Below are 20,864 nucleotides of genomic sequence, written 5' to 3'. Positions count from 1 at the left end.
TGTTATTTTTTTGTGCCCAAGCCTACACCCCCTCATTCAGAGACAACAGGGGTACAAAGTGAACCACGTCTGGTTTGTCCTATGCTTGCTTGACTGTTTATTAGAAACCTACCTGTAAGTTGCATTTGCCGATTTGATTCTTGGAAATACCGTTAATCCCACTCTTTAAACACTGACATGTTGGTGAAAAAAGAAAAGAGACCTTGCACTTCAATTCTGTGCTTGGTACAAGCCTGTTTTTGCTTTTTCTACTGGGTGCTGTCTGCTTATTGTCAGGCACTGAATCAGCATTTGGTATGCTGCCTCTGTGTCTGTGTAGCATGAAATTGGTAACAGTGTGTTGACACTTCTGCATAAATTACATCCTGAATTTTTTTTTCATATAATCCTTTCCTTCTGTAAGGTCTGTGTTGGTTCTGAGTAAATCTGAATATCTCCTCTCTGTTAGATTTCAATTAAATTATGCAATTTGACCTTTGTGCTGTGGAGCACACCTGGTGATGCAGTAATAGACTTTGCATTGAACTGTGAATGGTAAATGTTGCAAGATTGGTAAATTAAGTTAAGCACAAAAGTGTGTTTTGAGATAAAATTTAAAGTCCGTTCAGGCTTCTGTGTGATTATCATCCCAACCCACGACCCTCTTGCATAATCTTTACAATTGCGCAAATGAAAATCTATACAATAATAATCTTGCACCTTCCTATTCCATGCAAGCTACTTTGATTATAGTTGTTGGAAGCTTCTGAAAATCAGCAGTACAAAATGCTAAATATTGAGATGCTCACCTGAGCTGGCCTGCTAAGCATTTGGCCCTTATTGAGCCAGTCATAACTGCACAAGTTTTCACTTTTCATACCTTCTTTTTAGCAAGAAATTATGATCTCTCTCTGACAATTTCAGCTTGAAACCACATTGCCTTGCCATTCTGTCTTTATATACAGAAAGGGTAAACAATACTTGTTTGGCATGAATGTGGGCTTTAAACAGAATAAGTCTGAAAAGTTCTGAGGAAGGGTCACTGGACCCAAAACATTAACTCTGATTTCTCTCCACAGATACTGTCAGATCTGCTGAGCTTTTCCAGCAATTTCTATTATTAAGTCTGAAAGGGGTGAAGCTTGCCATAGAATATGAACATAGTGTGGAGCTTCATGTTTGTTTCTTTGTGTTTCCACCTAAGTGTTTTGTATATTTCAATGAGATCACTTCTCACTCATTGAAACTCTAGAAAATAAAGGTCCTGTTTTCTCAATGTCTCTTCATGGGGCTGACCTGCTATTCTTTGAACAAATGAGTATGTGTATAGGGTATAAGCAGGCAGGGAAAGAGTTAAGTTCTGTGTTTTGTGAAACAAGAGGTTCAGCTAAGCATGACTCAGATCAGGTAAGAACTTAGTTAACAATGGGGTAGTGGAGACAAGGGTAATGGGTTAACAAGGTAGAAAAGCAGTCATTATGTAGATCTATTTAATAATATTGGAAACATTCAGTATGCAAGGTCAGCTAACATGGGGAAACGTATCCATTGTATGAATCCAGTTAACAAGGTTAAGAACATTCATTGTACAACAGTAAAGGACTTGGTCTCTGCTATTGATACTCGTTGATTGTAACAGTCACCCAGTTAATGTTTGCTGCCTTATCTGGATGCTTCTCCCTGTAAAATGACTATATAATTCATTGAGAAACTGCTCTTCCAGAGAATGCTGGCAACTCATGTCCCTGCGCTTTTTTTTTCTTTCTCTCTTCTTTCTTTCCTTTTTCTTTCCTTTTTTTTCTCGCTCTCGCTCTCTCTCTCTCACTAATATTCAATTAACTGTCCTAATAGTTTGCTGCATCTGGAAATTAGTTTTCAGTGACATTGATAAGGACATCTAGGTCTCTTTGTACATCTACACTTTCCAACCTCTTACCATTTAAGAAATACTCTGTCACTCATATCAAAATGGGTCACCCCTCATTTTTCTACATTGTATTCCATCTGCCATGTTCTTGCCCCATTTATTTAGAACGTAGAACTGTACAGCACAGAAACAGGTCCCTCAGCCTACCATCTACACTGACCATAATGACATTCTAAACTAATCCCACTTGCCTGCACATGGTCTATTTCCCTCTTTTCCCTGCCTATTCATGTGTCCAGCACATTCCACACATCTACCACCCTCTGAGGTTTCAAAAAGAAAATTGCCTTGTGCAACTCATCTTCAAACGTTTTCCCCTTTTTATTTTAAAGCTATGCATCCTAGTATTTGACATTTCCAACCTGGGGAAAATACTTTGACTATCCATTCTATCTATGCCTCTCATAATTTTATATTGTTCTATCAGGTTACCCTTGGCTTCAGACACTCGAGCGAAAACAATCCAAGTTTGTCTATCCTCTTCTTATAACTAATACACTCCCATCCAGGCAGCATCCTGGTAAACCTCTCTTGCAACTTCTCCCAAACGTCCTTATTCTTATAGTATGGCAACCAGAACTGCATGCAATACTACTCCTGGCCTAAGTAAAGTTTTATACAATTGCAATGTCAACTTGTCCACTTTCCTCTTATATCTAACCTCCCAAAATGCATCACCTGATTCTTGTCCAGATTAAATTCTATCTGCCCAACTTTCCAATTGATCTATGTCCTGCTGTATCCTTTGGCAATGTTCCTCACTATCCAAAACTTTTATCAATTTTCATGTCGTCTGCAAACTTACTAATCAGACCACTTATATTTTCAGTCAGATCATTTTACAAACCTGCCCAAATACCTCTGAAACCACTTTACATCAAGTTGTGTTACAGTGGTGTGGGGAATATTTCTTACCTGCCCCGGAATATTATATATAGTTTTAGTTTCTGTATTTTAAAGAAGGATATAATTAGTTTGGAGTCGGTGTCTTGAAGGTTCACTAATTGGTTCCTAGTATAAGACAGTTGTCCTATGATTTAAGGTTGAGTACTTTGAACCCACAATCTCTGTGTAGTTGAGACGAAGAATGGTGGTCTTGGTGAAATATCCAAGCTTACAAAGAGGTTTCACCAGGATCTGCTGAGATGTTTATTTCTCTTGTTTGGGGAATCCAAAACAATGAGGTGCCCTATTTTAGGATAAGGATTTAAGTGTGCTGAGGTTGGATATCCTATTTTTAATAGAATTGTGGATGTGCCATCATTTCAGGCATTTCTGTTTGGGATAGACAAATTTTTGGTTTCTCTGGAGAGAAGATGGGAAAGTGAATTTGAAGACCAAGATCGGCCATGATCATCTTGAATGATATATAGCAGGCTCAAATGGTTGAATAATGGTTTCTCTTGATCCTGTGCATCTATCCAGTTTCAGAATTGGTTACCACCACCGCAAGCTGAACACTTGAGACAATTTAAACGTTTGATCTAGTGCAACCCTGTAAATTGAATATAGCTTGAATTCACGATTACTCTCCTTTTTAACATCCCATGTACAATCCTGTTATTGAATTGCCCACAGTCAATGGCATGAAGCTGGGGCTTTACCATTTAGTCTAGTTTAATTTCTAATCAGTCATAAAACATTATGACTTTAGGTCAGTTGTTTGGAATTCTGAGGAAGCTTATTTCTTGACTCATCAAAAACTGTCCATTTATAAGGCACAAGTCAGCAGAGTAATTGAATACTGACCACTTGCCTGGATGAGTGCAACTGCTCTAATATTCGAGAAGCTTGACACCATTGAGTGCCAAGCAGCTGTCTTGATTAGAACCCTATCAACCACTTGCAGCATTCTCTCTCTTCACCCAAGGCATACACTCACAGCAGCATGCACTTTATGCAAGATGCACAGCAGCAACTTGCCAAGTCTTCCTTTGACATCACCTTCCAAACCTGCAATTGTCTCATTCCAGGAACCAGTTTGTGAACCAGGGAAAGACGAGGGCTGTAAATTAATTGAAATACCACTATTTTCCATCCAAGCTCACATCATCCTGAATTGTCATTCTTTCACTGCCACTCTGTCAAAATTCTGGAGCTCCCTTCCTAAAATCCCTGTGGGAATATTCACACCACATGGATCATAGCAGTTCAACAAAATGGCTCACCACTGGTCTCGAGGGTGACTAGGAATTGGGAATAAATGTTGGTATTGTCAGCAATATTCACATTCCAAGGTGAATTTTAAAAGAAACTTGCCACATGATTTTTAAAAAGCTAAATTTGCATGATGCCATTAGCAGACTTGCTGCACCAAATTATGACCCAGCCCAAATGAACCCCTCTCGCCCCATTTTGTTTAATATTTAAAACACTGGCAAGGTGATCTCTGTGCTCCTCTGACAGTTTGGCAGATGCCATGTTTGAGAGATCTTTTTATTAACTGCTTCATTAACTTCTACTTTTTTTACATTTGTCCACATGGACATTGCTGGCTAGGCCAATCTTTTTTAATCAGCATGGGCGGCACGGTGGCACAGTGGTTAGCACTGCTGCCTCAGAACGCCAGAGACCCGGGTTCAATGTGTGAAGTTTGCACATTCTCCCCGTGACCGCATGGGTTTCCTCCGGGTGCTCCGGTTTCCTCCCACAGTCCAAAGATGTGCAGGTCAGGTGAATTGGCCATGCTAAATTGTCCGTAGTGTTAGGTAAGGGGTAAATGTAGAGTTATGGGTGGGTTGTGCTTCGGCGGGTCGGTGTGGACTTGTTGGGCCGAAGGGCCTGTTTCCACACTGTAAAGTAATCTAATCTAATCTAATATGTTATGAAACATCTATGGAGCAGGTGGGACAACTCAAAGGACTCCTGGCTTAGAGGTAGTGATAACTAATAATAGTTATTTATTAACTTGCACCAGAAAGTCAGATCAAGGCCAGTGCTTATTGTCCATTCTTTATTGCCTTGGCGGAGGTGTTGATAAGCTGTCTCTTGAACTGCTGCAAATCCTGGGGTATAGGACACCTTCAGTACTGTTTAGATGGAGTTCCAGGTTTTTGACCCAAAAACTCTGAAGGAATGGAGATACATTCCAAATCAGGATGCTGTGTGGCTTAGAGGGGAACTTGCATGCATTAATGTTCCCACATACCTGCTGTTGTTGACATCCAACTACAACAAACATCACCCTTTCTGCTAGGTATGTTTCCAATCAGAAAAGAGTTTTACCCTGAACTCCCATTGACTGTAGTTTTTGCTTGGGCTCCTTGATGCCATACTCTGTTCAATGCTGCCTTATAGTTAAGGGCAGTCGCCTCCAGTTCAACTCTTTTGCCCATTACTGGGCCAAAACTCTAATGAGTTTAGATTAGAGTGGTGCTGGAAAAGCACAACAGGTCAGGCAGCATCCGAGGAGCAGGAAAATCGGCGTTTCGGGCAAATGCCCTTCATCATGAACTCTAATGAGGTCAGGGGCCAAGTGATCCTGGTTGAACCCAAACTGAACGTCATTGAGCTGATTATTTCTTTTGAGTGTGATGTATAATAGTATTGTTCATTACTACTTCCATCACTTTGACCATTTGAGAGTAGATTGAAAGAGCAGTGATTGACAGGGTTGGATTTGTCCTGCTCTTTCTTCATTAGGTTTAGGATATATCTGGGCAATTTTTCACATTGGGTTGTGTTGTACCTCTACTGGAACAGTTTGACTATCATGCAGCTAATTCTGGAGCACAAATCTTCAGTATTATTATTGGGATATTGCAATATTGGTGTCTTCAAATCTTTTGATTTTGCATGGGGTGAACTGAATTGTTGAAGACTGGTATCTGTGATGCTGAGGTTCCCGGGTGAAGATGTAAAGATGTTTCTTTTGTTTTTGGTGTTTAGAATTATATTTTCAAAAAATTTATTTGCGCAAATCAGGCTGATTTTTTTTTTAACTGGGTAAAGTTGGATTGATTTCTACTTTATAAAGATAATTGCACTAATTTGACAGTTATGAGAGTAATGAAGTTAATTCAAGTTTTTATTGTTTTCAACAGCAACACAAAAACGTAAATGTGGACCTTGCATTTATTAATGTAACAGATAATTTCAACCTCTTCCATTAGAAAATGGGTAATAGTTTGTTAATGTCCATCTTTGCCTCAATTTTATTTTGACTGATTTTATTAATAAATCTTAATATTTCAAGCATATGTCTCTCAAGCCTTGCTAAGGGCTGAAAGTGACCTTGTAAAAGGCTGTGTTTTGAGTTTCTGCTGTAAACTGAGGCTTACTGCAAGAGGCTGGAAGAATGCAGCAAGCCAGGTGGCATCAGGAGCTGGAGAAGGCGATGTTGTGGGTGTAACCCTTCAGGGCGCAGGGTGGGGTGTGTGTATGTGTGAAGGGGTGGTGGGGGCAGGGTGGTGAAGTAGGGATAGGTGAAGACAGGTAGAGGGTACAAGCTGGTTGGTCAATGGAAGGAATGAATCCAGTAGGTGGGCAGAAAGAGTGGAAGTGTTGGGAGGGGCTGGGAAGGGAGGTTATTTGAAATTGGAGAACTCGATGTTGAGTCGTCCTTACTTTAGGATGCCCAGGTGGAAGATATGGGGGGGAGGGGGGGTTAGTGTGCTAGCAGGTTTTGGATATTTTCTGGTTGCAAGGGAAGGTACCTGTGGGTTCAGTGGGGAGAGTGGTGCAAACCAAGGATTGGTGAAGGGAACGGTCCTTGTGGAAGGTGGGGAGGGGAAGATGTTCTTGATGGTGGGGTCTAGTTTGAGTTGGCAGATGTGTTTAAGGATGATGCATTGAATGCAGAGACTGATGGGGTGGTAGGTGAGGACAAGGATGCCTGTGACTTTATTCCACGTTCCACTGCTCTAAACCCCCACCCTCCCCCAAACCCAATAGAAGTGGTGCGGTGGAAGACTGTCTGGCTAATGGAGGGGGGGAAAGGCACGTTCAAAATAGATGGACATCTGGGATGTTTGGGAGTGGAATGTCTCCTTGTCTGAGCGGAGGAATTGGGAGAATGGGATGGATTTCTTGCTGAATACTGGGTAACAGGTGGTGTAGTCCAGAAAGTTTAAAGTCTACGGGCTTGTAGTAAATATCTGGAGACTGTCGCCAGAGATGGAAATAGAGTAATCAAGAAAGGGGAGGGAGGTATCCAAGATCAACCAAGTGAATTTGAGGGCTGGGTGAAAGTTGTGGACTAAGTCACTGAACTGTTCCAATTCAACCTGGGTGCAGGATGCTACACAAATGCAGTTATTGAAGCAACTGCAGAAGAGTTGAGGCACAGTGCCTATGTAGGTACTGAAGAGGGACCATTTGACTTAGCTAACAAAAAGGCAGGTATAGCTGGGGCCCATCCAAGTGCCCATGGCCATCCCTTGGATTTAAAGGAAATGGGAAGAGTTAAAGGAAATGTTATTAACGGTGAAGACCAGTTTGGCAAGGTGGAGGAGGGTATGGGTGGAGGGGGACTTGATGGGACTGTTGGAAAGGAAGGAGCGGAAAGCTTGGAGGTAGTCTTGTGGGGTATGGACATTTATAAAGACTGCACGCCTATCGTGAAGGTAAAGCTCTGGGGACCAGGAAACTGGCCGTCACTGAAGAGGTAGACAGCATTGTTGGTGTCCCGGATGTAGGTAAGAAGTGCCTGAACTAAGGGGGAGAGAATGGACTTGAGATAAGGACGAGATGAGTTTGGTGGGGTAGGAGCATGCCAGGATGATGGGTCGGCTAGGGTAGTTTGGGCTTGCAGATCTTGGAGAAGGCAGAACTGGGCAACATGGTGCTGGGGAACTGAGTTTGGAAGCAGTGGTTGGGAGATCACCAGAGGCAATGAGGGCACAGACAGTGCAAGTGTTTTTGGCCTGATGGGTCACAGTGGGGTCATTGGCAAGAGGGAGGTAGGATGTGGTGGCGGAGAGTTGGCGTTTGGCCTCTGTGACATAGACTGCCGCCGTCCTGCTTTTGTCAGCTGGTTTGGTGACACCGGGGTAGAGAGTGGAGCACTGCACATTCGGAGGGGTGAGATTGGAGTGGGTGAGGGGTGTGGAGAGATTGAGGCAGCCGATGTCATGTTGGCAGTCTGCAATGAAGACGTCTAGGGTGCGTACAAGGCTGGCGGGAGGTGACCAAGTGGAGGAGGAAGGTTGGAGGCAGGAGAATTGGGGGGGTTAAAAGGGAGTTTGGGAGATTGTGTCAAAGAAGGGGGCACGGAGCCAGTAGTGGCAAAACAGCTCCATGTTGTGACAGGGGGCAAACGGGCACAAATGTGAGCCCTTTCCTGAAGACAGACCGTTCAGTCTCAGTGTTTGAAGTCAGGGGCGATAGTAAATATGTGGCAAGGCTTGGGGGTGGGGTTTTGGGGGCTCCTAACGGGGCTGAAGGAGGTGAGGGGGTGGGTGGGGGGAAGGGTGTTGGCATGTGCTGGGTTGAGGGTTGGATGTGGTGTGGTGGGGGAAACTTAGGCTTGACAGCTGTCCTCGTTGATCTAGAATCAGTGGTTTGTTAATGTGCTGGCCCTGCTGTGGTTCATCATTTGAGTAAAGAATCATTTTCTTTTTAATTGCACTTTTAGACGTGAAGCAAATGGATCTTAATCCCTGGGAAGCAATCATTCGAAATGTAGTACAACTGTCATTCAGAAAAAAAGTACTTAATGGCAAGAAAATAAAGATGAATGTTGTAAGGTGGTATATTTTAGCAGTTGTAAAACAATATTGTAGTGTTTAGTAGTAAGTGGTAGTAAGTAAATTCAGTTGCTCCCATGTCTGTCCCAAATTCAGGTCTCCTTTTTATGTAGACATGAACATGAAGTGAACTGGACACTGCACAAAGTAAATGCAATCATTTTCTGAAAAGAAAATTGCAAAACAATTCGATGCAGGTATGAAAGCTGCAAATCCCATTCCTGAACTGACACTGAGGTCAATCAGTTTCTTTCAAAATGGATGCTGAACTACTTGGATCAATGATGGGCGTAAAAGTATTGAGTCTTCACGAGGCTATTCTGTGAATGCAGCTATCGAGCAAATGATGCTCTTGTCTGATTTTATGGGCAGATGCTCAAGCTTCTGTCTGGTCACGTACCAGGTATCCAGAAGTAGTCAAAAGTGGAGTAGTACCTGCCTCTATGGATGAATTAAGTTGCTGAAGCTGTTAATGAGTGGGAATCTAGCTGTCTTCCACATCCAGCAATGATGTTTCAATTATTGAGATGGACCAACATTACCACTGGAGTCTCTCATGAAATGCAGGAATGAAAGGGGAAAAATATTGCGCTCATACCGTACCTTTGACTGCATTTCATTATGCAAAGTGTCATACAACTGGTGTGATGTATTGTACAAACCTAGATTGCTGTTAAGTCTTTAATCACTTGGAATGGGCGCAGGATTCATTAATATCTAAATCTCATTCTTTCAAGTCACATTCCTGAGATAGCTTAAGGTTTTATATATTTTAAAGAAGTGAAATCTCAGCTCAGGCAATGCATTGAAGGTGTGTTCATGTCACAATACAGGTGACCCCGCTCTCACATGTGCACACAGCCATACACGCACCTGCATTCGCGTGCGCATCCTCTCGCAGGCATATACTGTCACACTCACACACACACACACACACGTGCGCACATTCTCCCTCTCTTCCCTCACGCACAAACTCTCTCTCTCTACGCGTATGTTTGTGGGAGTGAATTTATATTGGCAAATACATTTTGTTTTGTCAAAAGGCACACAATCTGTAGGCAGTCATCTTAAGTTATCTCAGCAATGTGACACAAAAGAAGTTCTGGGATTTACATATTAATGAATTGAAACCTGCAATCCATTCTAAATGATTAAAGTCTTAACAGCAATCTAGGTTTGTTCAATACATCACATCAGTTGTATGACACTTTGATCTCTCGCTATAAGTTCTGTGTACTGTGATCCTGCCCCACTAGCTACCTGACAAAGGAGCAGTGCTCTGAAAGCTTATAATTCCAAATAAACCAGCTGGACAATAACCTTGTATTATGTGATTTTAACATGGTCCACCCCAGTCCAACGCTGGCCCCTCCACAGATGTGGAGGCTGTTTAAGGTGCACTTGTTACGAGGGTTGAATACTCGTTGAGACAGGTAAGGAATGGTAAGATAAAGGAGCCTTGGATGACAAGAGGAGTTTCTCATCAAGAGGAAGAAGGAAGCTTACTTAAGATTGAGGAACAAGGATCTGACACAGCTTTAGAAGATTACAGGGTAGCTAGGAAAGGACTCCGAAATGGACTGAGGGGAGAGCTATGAAATGCATTGGTGGTATGATTAGGGAAAACCTAAAGATGTTCTACACTTAGATCAGAAATGAGAGAATAATCGGAGAGAAGGTAGGGCCAATCAAAGATAGTGGAGGGAACTTGTGCCTCACATCTGAAGAGGTGGAGGGAGTCCCCAAATAAGTTTTTTTGCTTCAATGTTCATTAGAGACTGGTCTTATTGATGGTGAGAACAGCATGGACCAGGTTAATAGGCATGAATAGATTTTGATTTGATTCCCTCCAGTGTGGAAACAGGCCCTTTGGCCCAGCAAGTCCACACCGACCCTCCGAAGAGTAACCCGCCTAGACCCATTTCCCTAATGCAGCTAACATTACGGGCAATTTAGCATGGCCAATTCACCTGATCTGCACATCTTTGGACTGTGGGAAGAAACCGGAGCACCCGGAGGAAACTCAGACACTGGGAGAATGTGCAAACTCCAAACAGACAGTCACCCAAGGCTGGAATTGAACCTGGGACCTTGGTGCTGTGAGGCAGCAGTGCTAACTACTGAGCCACTGTGCCGCCCAATATTCAGAAAGTGGATGTGCTGGAAATTCTGGGAAACACCAAGATAGATAAGTCCCCAGAGCTGGATCAGATATATATCCAAAGTTACTAGGGGAAGTGAGGAATGAGATTGCTGCACCTCTGGCGATGATCTTTGCATCCTCACTCTCTCCATGGGAGTAGTACAGGCTGATTGGAGGGAGACGAATGTTGTTCCTCTGTTCAAGAAAGAGAATAGGGAAATCCTTGGGAATTATAGACCAGTCAGTCTTATGTCTGTAGTAAGCAAGGTACTGGAAAGGATTCTGAGAGCTAGGATTTATGACTCTTTAATCAAACTACGTTTTTCCAAATATAGTCAGCATGACTTTGTGATGGGCAGGTCATGCCTCACAAGGCTTATAGAGTTCTTTGAGGATGTGATGAGACAAGTTGATGTAGGTCGCGCAGTGGATGTGCTGAATGTAGATTTCAGTAAGGCATTTGATAATGTTCCCACGGTAGGCTCATTCAGAAAGTTAGGTATGGGATACAAGGAAATCTGGCTGTCTGGATACAGAATTGGCTGGCTGAAAGAAGACAGTGAGTGGTAGTGGATGGAAAGTACTCCACCTGGAGGTCAGTGACCAGTGGTGTCACACAGGGCTCTGTTCTTAGGCTTCTGCTCTTTGTAGTTTATGTAAATGCCATGGATGAAGAAGTGGAAGGGTGTGTTAGTAAATTTGCTGCTGGCACAAACGTCAGTGGTTTTGTAGATAGCATCAAGGGCTGATGCAGGCTACAACAAAACATTGACAGGATGCAGAGCTGGGCTGAGAAGTGGCAGATGGATTTCAAACTAAATAAATGTGAAGTGATTAATTTTGGAAGGTCAAATTTGAATGCTGAATACAGGGTTAAAGACAGGATTCTTGGCAGTGTGGAGGAACAGTAGGATCTTGGGGTCCACGTACATAGATCCCTCCAAGTTGCCACCCAATTTGATAGGGTTGTTAAGGCGGCATATGGCCTTCATTTAACGAGGGATTGAGTTTAAGAGCTGCATCGTCTTGCTGCAGCTCTCTCAAACCCTGGTTAGACCACACTTGGGATATTATGTCCAGTTCTGGTCGCCTCATTATAGGAAGGATGTTGCAGAGGAGATTTACTAGAATGTTGCTTGGATTGGAGGGCTTGTTTTATGAAGAGAGGTTGAGTGAGCCATGGCTTTTCACACTGGAAGGAAGAGGAAGAGAACTGACTTGATAGAGGTAATGAGAGGCACAGCTAGAGTGGATAGCCAGAGACTTTTCCCCAGAGCAGAAATGGCTGTCACGGGTCATAATTTTAAGGTGATTGGAGGAAGGTATTGGGGAGATGTCAGGTTGATTCTTTACAGAGTGGTGAGTGCGTAGAATGCACTGCCAGCAGTGGTAGTAGAGTCAGAGACACTAGGGACATTTAAGCGACTGCTGGACAAGCACATGGGCGGCAGTAAATTGAGGGGTGTGTAGGTTAGGTTGATCTTAGTTTAAGGTAAATGCTAGGCACAACATCGTGGGCTGAAGGGTTTGTACTGTGCTGTACTGTTCCATGTTCTGTGTTCCACATGGCCAGAATTAAAATATCACTCAGATACTAAAAGCCTATTTTACTTGCAAAGTAGTTGTAAAATAGGTTGGAAAGGTTAATACAATCTGACCATAAATCCGGATTTATGAGAGCAGTGAAGAATTGTCAGTCTAATTCTTTGATTTGCAAGCTGGCATTTTGAAAAGTTTCATCATAAAGTTTTATCCTGCTTTTGAGATCTACAGACGTTCTAGTGAGTTTCTCCTATGTAAGTTACAGTATGTGTTATGTAGTATCTTATTTACATTTGTTAAACTCTAGTTCTAGTGCCTAGTTTGGCTTGACAACAATAGACATAAAGGACTAGGCTGACTGAGTGTTCAACATTGCTCAACAAATTACCAAAATAGGGAGGATGTTTTCATAAATAGTCTCCTTTAGCCTGTATGTGAAGAAAGGTGTTTTTTAAAAAGGGCTGCTGCAATCTTAATTCCCTGCGTCAATAATATTTGTTCCTATAAGTAGTCACGACATAATTCAGCCTATATGGCAGCTTTTGTTTTATGTAATGATGCGACCCTTGTGCAGTAATGTTATTAATGGCTGACTGTTATTGACTTCAGGTATCGTATGTGATTCGAGATGAAGTAGAGAAGTATAATCGTAATGGCGTTAATGCACTTCAGCTAGATCCCACATTAAACAGACTGTTTACAGCTGGTCGCGATTCAATAATCCGGATATGGAGCGTCAACCAACACAAGGTGAGAAATTTGGGAGCATGTCTTTGACACTGCACACAGTAAGAGTATTAAAATGTGCAATCTCAATATTTATTCTAGAATTGGCAGTAGGAGAATGTTGAGTTTCCATCTGTACAAAATGTACGTTGTGTAAATAGAGTTCCCACCAACCTTTTTGTATCACGATGCAAAATACCTGAAAATATTTTCATGAAATATTGAGATTATAGGGCTAATGTACATTAATTTTGATTTGGAGATTGTGTGGGGGAAAATAGTCTTGTGCTAGAGAATCGGTCATGATCAAATCAGTAGGCTTGATGGGCTGATTGGCCCATTCCTCTTCCTCTGTCCCTGTGGAATCTTCGAGTCAGAGAGGTTTGCAGTACAGAAGAAAGGCTCTTTGTCCATCAAGTCTGTACCAGTCATATCCACATACCTCACTGTTCTAAGCCCATTTTCCCATTCTTCGCCCATAGTCTTGTATGCAATGGCATCACAAGTTCATATCTAAATACTAATTTAATTCCTGGGATTGTGAAAAATTTGTCAATCTGTCATTCAGAATTCAAACTAATTATATCTTTCCAACAGTATTAACAATTTCTGGCTATTGAAGGTTGATTAAGTGCAATATTTGTAAGGGTGTTGGTGATTGTTGTCCTGGATAAACAGGTCAACGATAGGTGTGCCACATTGAAAGTAAATTTAATAAATCTGGTCTTTGAGCTAATAGAAAAGGGAGCCATTGAGGGTAAACCAGTCAGATTCTAAAATAAGCTACTAAAGATGCTAGAAACCTGAAGTGAAAGCAGAAAAAGCTTAGAGATATTCTAGTCAGACATGTGGAGAGAGAAAAAGAAGTTAATCTTTCAGGTTGATGACCTTTTAGATGGTTCATTTATTTCTAGTTTTATGAGGTGTCTTATTGGACTTAAAGCATTACAGTCATACAGCACAGAAACAAACGCTTTGGTCCAACTTATTTGTACTGACTCGACATCCCAATCTGATGCAAAGAACTTCAGCAAAAACTAAACATCTTGTCAGTGGATCCAATCACTCCATGCAACCGTCACCGGAATTCCTAGACAACTTCAAGAACAAAAACATAGACGAGGACAAAGCAATGGTCTCATTTGATGTAACAGCACTGTTCACTTCAGTTGACAAAACTTTAGCCATAGAGACAACAGCCAACCTCCTGGACAAGCAGAACAGCTGACATGATGGGAAACCTAGCAACAAGGGCAGCATACTCAAATCACTAGACTCACTTCACATTCAACAACCAAATATGTGAACAGATCAATGGAAAACCTGTGGGCTCACCCATCTCTGGGCTCTTAGCAGAAGCAGTGATGCAGAGACTGGCACAAACAGCCCTCCCACGAATCCAACCCAAACTCAAGATCAGAAATGTGGATTACACTTTTTTTTTATCATTAAGAGAACAGAAATTGAGAACACACGCTGGATTATAAACACCATACTCACAGGGATCAGATTTATGTGAGAGGAGGAAACCAACAATCTACTCCCGTTCTTGAATGTGATGGTAGAAACAACAGAGAACGGTAAATGTACCAGAAAAGCGTACAGGTAAGCCCCACATACTGACCAGGTCCTGCACTACAACAGTAACCACCCAAACACACAAGAGAAGCTGCATTAGAACCCTGTTCAAAAGGGCTACAATGCACTGTTGACCTACGAAAGGAAGAAGAACACCTCCACAGAGTATTCACCAAGCACTGATACCCCCACAACTTTATCCGCAGATGCCTAACAGACAACGCAATAAGGACATGCCACAACTCAACACTAGCCATGCTACTGGAAATTAAAAAGCATTGTGGAACTAACAGTCAGGTTTCTTCAACCACTGGGATCCATGATAGCCCATAAACCAACAGCCACGCTCATAACCACTCACTAGAACAAAAGACCCTCTACCCATGATGTGCTGGACTAATGTAATTTACAAGATACCATGCAAAGACTGCACAAAAATCTATATAGGACAAACAGGCTGACAATTAGCAATCTGTATTCACGCGCACCAACTAGCCACTAACTGCCACAAACAGCTGTCCCGAGTAGCCATACACACAATGACAAGGAGCACAAATTCGACTAGGGCAGCACAAAGATCATAGGACAAGCTAGACAAAGGACAGTCAGAGAATTTCTAGAAGCTTGGCACTCATTCACAGACTCCATTAACAAACACAGACCTAGACCCAATATATTGGCTGCTACAACAAATTATTAGAATCTGCAATCGAAAGTAGCTGGAACAGAACCAAATAAATTCAGAAGAGACAGTACAGCAGCGTTTCACAGGAAGCTCCAAAGCACTTAAGATGTCACCTAGACAGGGGACGAAACATCTGCAAATCACCTTCCCAACTCGGTGAACATGCCCACAACTATGACAATGCCTTAATCCTTTGCAATTTGCCTAACAGCACAACAGATCCATGGCAGGTACCACCTTCCTGGAACATCTGGATAGCAAGGATATGTACATCAGGCCCCTACTTAACTACAGCTCTGCCTTCAACAACATAATTCCAAACAAACTCATTGCCACACTCTGAGACCTAGATCTCAGCTATCGCCTCTGTAACTAGGTCCTCAACTTCCTGATCCATAGACTGCAATCAGCAAGAATAGGCGACAGTATCTCCTCCACCGTAGTCCTCAACATTGATGCCCTGCATGCTCAGACCCTACTATATTCTGCCTCAACTTCATTTACAAGTTGGCTGACGACAACTCCATTGTAGGTTGGATCTCGAACAACGACAAGACAAAACACGCTGAAGGGATTGAGTGCTTTGCAGCATGGAGTAAAGATGACAGTTTCTCCCTTAATGTCAGCAAAACAAAAGAGCTGGTCATTGACTTCAGAAAGTGGAGTGGTGCTGAGGTGGAGATAGTCAAGAGTGTCAAGTTCCTGGGAGTGTTGGTCACCAACAATCTGTCCTGGTCGACCCACATCAATGCGACAGTCAAGAAAGCACAACAACTCTATTTCCTCAGGAGGCTAAGGAAATTTAGCATGTCCACAAAGATTCTTACCAATCTTTATAGGTGCACCATAGAAAGCATCCTATCTGGATGTATTACAGCCTCGCCTGCTTCTCCCAAGACGACAGAGTTACAAACGTAGCCCAGTGACTCCATCTATACTTCCTGCTGCCTTGTGAAAGCAACCAATATAATCAAAGACCCCCTCCCACCCCTGTTATACACACTCTTCCACCCTCTTCCATTGGGCAGAAGATGTAGAAGTTTGAATACAAGTGCAAACAGGTGAAAGAACAGCTTCTTCCTTGCTATTATCAGATTTTTGAACAGACCTCTTGAATGTTAATGTTGTTCTCTCTGTCTGCACCTTCTTTGCAGCTGTAACTCTGCACTCTGCCCTTTGTGTGGTATGATCTATCTGTTGTGCAAGCAAAACAACACTTTTCACTGTATCTCGGTAAATGTGACAGCAATCAAATCAAATCAACTGACGTGAAATAATGTCCCACGTGCATGAATCCTTCTACCTTAGTTCCTGCGTACCCAACATATCTACTGGTATCGCCAGGGTCTCCCATTAATTATTGTCTACTAAACAATGTTAATAATGTGGTCTAATAGCATAGCCTGGCCATTGTAATTAATGCCACTGGAGCATACACTGGTGTTTATACTTCTCACAAAGCACCTTTTATCGAATTGCTTCTACATTTCCTTGTGAACCTGTCTCCTTTTGTGCTTCTCTAGCTTCTTCTTAAATGCATTGGTGTTGTTAGCGTCAAACACCTTCTGTCATCGTGATCTCCACTTCTAACTACTTTTGGTTAATGATGTTGCTCAGAGTTCCTTCTTGGATTTATTGGTGACTATTATGGTCAATAGCTCTGGACTCATCTACCCGATCAAACTCCCTAATAATTCTAAAGATCTCTAGCGTGCATTCTTTAATCCTGTTTTAATTAGAAAATTGCCTGGTCTGTTTAATCCTTCCTGATAGCTAGATATGTCTCTGTTCTTGTATCATTCCAATAATTCTTTTCTTAATCATATCCTTTTTGGAACCTAATACAATTCCTACAAACTGTAAATTTTAGGAAACCCGCACAGACACCGGACGAATGTGCAAACTCCACACAGACAGTTGCCCAAGATCCCTGGCGCTGTGAGGCAGCAGTGCTAACTACTGGGCCATTGTGCCACCCGAAGTGAATACGCTTCTCCACATGACTCTGCAAATAGTCTAGCAAAACTGTCACTTTTTAAGATTGTGAATAACAGCATAGAAATTGGGTTTCTATTTATTATAAATGGCCTGTGCCATTCACTTAAATAAATCACTTAAATGTCTGCAGTTAAATTGCAAAGAGCACAGTTGATCTTGCTAAAAATAAATGCTTTTTCCCTTCCTCCTCCGCTCCTTAGCACAGTTTGTTCCATGCTGCAGAAGTCTGTTATTGGTAATAAAGTTTGAAATGTCAAGAGAGATTGAGGCCTAAGTACTGAGAAATCTAGAAATTTATTAATGCATTAACAATGTCAATCATCAATCCCCATTGCCTCAAGAACTCATGTATCCATTGCCAACTTGCTCATGATCTCTATTAATATTTGTATAGTATCAGGATGGCAGTAAAGTAACTGAAGAATTTGAATATTGAATTTTGCCAGACTAAAGGTGATCATTCAAGCTGCTACGTGTATGTCATTTCCTTAAAAGCCTGGAAGAGCTGTGCAATTTAAACCCACACCCGTTTTTTTCCCCCATTATTCTACAAACTGTCATCCCCAATGGCAAGTTCAGTTGAGGTTTGAATGTACGAGTATCTGCTTCCACTCACCTTTCTTGTAGAATATTCCAGATTTTTACAAGCCTGTGTGTGTGTGTGTATAGGGAAAAATCTCCACCTTTTCCTTGTGCTTCTCTGAACAGTTGTATGAAATATAGATGATTCTGGGAACTGACTCATTTTCCTGAGAGAATTTCGCCCTAGTTGCTCTATCTAAACCCTTATAATTTTGAATTTCTTCCTCTCTTTCTTCTCCCACATCCTTTGTTCTAAGAACAATTCAACGTCTGCCATCTCTCCACATATGTGAAGTTTTCTATTCATGGTATTTCCTATATTACTGTTAAATCTTCAACGTACCTTCACCAAGACTTTCACATCTTTTCTAAAGTGTGGTACCTTAAACTTCATACTCTATTTCATCTAAGGTCTAATCTGAGATTTGTAATGATTTATTATGACTGACCTGCTTTAGCGTTCAGTCTCTAAAGCAGGTCAATCATACTGAGTCATTACAAATGCTCCCACTCCTCTATTTTCAGCAGCAGCAAGAGCGAGGACCAAGGGACTGCCGGGAAGGTACATTAATCCTTTTAAAACTTAACTCGTGTATAGGCAGAGTGCACACTGAGCAGGAGCAGACAGAGACTGCTGAGGAAGTGAGGTATATTTGGGCAGTTGCTTTACCCAGAACGCTACTTAGGCAGTATCTCCCACACATCCTCCTCCTCTAACTTTAAAAAAAAAGTTCTGTGAGCCGGATTGGTAAGGTTGCTAGTTTGTTTTTTCAGTTGTCTCTTTGGGAATTCGGAGCAGTGAGAATAGATGTTATGGGAATAGATGCTAATGCTCTCCGGGAGGATTTAAACTAATTTAGCAGGGGTGGGTGGGAACCTGAATTGTTGCCCCAGTGTACAGAATGTTGAGAGTAGTGAGGTCATAAATAAGGTTTCAAGATCGCAAGAGTGTACTGGCAGGCAGGAAGATGGCTTGAAGTGTGTCTACTTCAAAGCCAAGAGCATCTGGAATAAGGTTGATGAACTGCAACTTGGGTTGGTACCTGGGACTTTGATGATGTGGCCGTTTTGGAGATATGGATAGAGACTGGACAGGAATGGTTGTTGCAGGTTCAGGGGTTTAGAAATTTCAGAAAGAACAGGGAAGGTGGTAAAAGAGGAGGAGGCGTGACACTTTTAGTCAAGGACAGTATTACAGTGGCAGAAATGACATTTGATGAGGACCTGTCTACTGAGATAGTGTGGGCTAAAGTTAGAAACAGGAAAGGAGAGGTCACCCTGTTGGGATTTTTCTGTAGATCTCTTTTAAAAAGTTCCTGAGATGTAGAAGAAAGGATTGCAAAGATTTTTCTGGATAGATGTAAAAGTAGCAGGGTCGTTGTTATGGGAGACTTTAACTTTCCAAATATTATCTGGAAATGCTATCGTTAGCGAACTTTACATGGGACAGGTTTTGTCTAATGTGTGCAGGAGGGTTTCCTGACACAGTATGTAGATAGACAAACAAGAGGCGAGGCCACATTGGATTTGGTACTGGGTAATGAACCAGGGCAGGTGTTAGATTTGGAGGTAGGTGAGCACTTTGGTAGTGACCACAATTCGGTTACGTTTACTTTAGTGATGGAAATGCATAGGTGTATACCGCAGGGCTAGAGCTAAAGCTGGGGAAAAGGCAATTATTGTGCAATTAGGTAAGATTTAGAATGCGGAAGAAACTGCAGGGATGTACACAATTGAAATGTGGAGCTTGTTCAAGGAACATGTACACTTATTTGGAAGGGCAAGGACTGATTAGGGAAAGTCAACATGGCTTTGTACATAGGAAATCATGTCTCACAAACTTGATTGTTACTTCTTCAAAAAACTCAGAGGTTTGAGTACAGAGCTATGGACGTGGTCTATATGGACTTCAGTAAGGCATTCGGCAAGGTTCCCCATGAAAGACTGATTAGCAAGGTTAGATCTCATGGAATACAGGGAGAACTAGCCATTTGGATACAGAACTGGTTCAAAGGTAGAAGATAGAGGGTGGTGGTGGAAGTTTGTTTTTCAGACTGGAGGCCTGTGACCAGTGGAGGGCCACAAGGATCGGTGCTGGGTCCACTACTGTTCGACATTTATATAAATGATTTGGATGTGAGCATAATCTGTATAGTTGGTAAGCTTGCAAATGACCCCAAAATTGGAGATGTAGTGGATAGCGAAGAAGGTTACCTCCGATTACAACAGGATCTTGATCAGATGGGTCAATGGGCTGAGAAGTAGCAGATGGAGTTTAATTTAGATAAATGCAAGGTGCTGTATTTTGAAAAGGCAAATCAGGGCAAGGACTTATACATTGAATGGTAGGATCCTAGGGAGTGTTGCTAACAAAGAGACCTTGGAGTGCAGGTTCATAGCTCCTTGAAAGTAGAGGTGCAGGTGCAGAAGGTGTTTGGTGTGCTTTGGTTAGAGTATTGAGTACAGGAGTTGGGAGGTCATGTTGAGGCTGTACAGGACATTGGTTAGGCCACTTTTGGAATATTGTGTGCAATTCTGGTCTCATTCCTATCGGAAGGATGTTGTGAAACTTGAAAAGGTTCAGAAAAGATTTAAAACAAATTTGCTGGCGTTGGAGGATTTGAACTAAAGGGAGAGGCTGAAAAGGCTGGGGCTGTTTTCTGTGGAGCATCGACTGAGGGGTGACCTTTATAGAGGTTTATACAATCGTGAGGGGCATGGATAGTGTAAATAGACAAGGTCTTTACCTGGGGTGGGGAGGGTCCAGAACCAGGTTTAGGATGAGAGGGGCAAGATATAAAAGAGACCTAAGGGACAACTTTTTCACGCAGAGGATGGTACGTGTATGGAATGAGCTGCCAGAGGAAGTGGTGGAGGCTGGTACAATTGCAACATTTGGATGGGTATATTAATAGGTAGGATTTGTAGGGATATGGCCCTGGTGCTGGCGGGTGGGATATTTGGTCGGCATGGACAGGTTGGACCAAAGGGTCTGTTTCCGTGCTGTACATCTCATGA

At 42.2% G+C, this 20,864-nt stretch overlaps 1 protein-coding gene across 2 annotated transcripts in view; it reads left to right on the top strand.

Moving 5' to 3' along the window:
- The window catches only part of LOC122550138 (WD repeat-containing protein 48), a 130,018-nt gene that overhangs the window by 26,380 nt on the left and 82,774 nt on the right, over positions 1 to 20,864 (top strand). For both annotated transcript variants that reach the window (XM_043690779.1, XM_043690778.1), the window contains exon 2: positions 12,887 to 13,027. In XM_043690779.1, coding sequence (XP_043546714.1) covers positions 12,887 to 13,027 — 141 coding nt within the window. The remainder of the gene's footprint in view (positions 1 to 12,886; positions 13,028 to 20,864) is intronic.

The sequence above is a fragment of the Chiloscyllium plagiosum genome, chromosome 5 (genome assembly GCF_004010195.1).
Source record: "Chiloscyllium plagiosum isolate BGI_BamShark_2017 chromosome 5, ASM401019v2, whole genome shotgun sequence".
In the NCBI taxonomy this organism is placed as follows: Eukaryota; Metazoa; Chordata; class Chondrichthyes; order Orectolobiformes; family Hemiscylliidae; genus Chiloscyllium; species Chiloscyllium plagiosum.
This window is presented reverse-complemented; position numbering and strand designations above follow the sequence as displayed.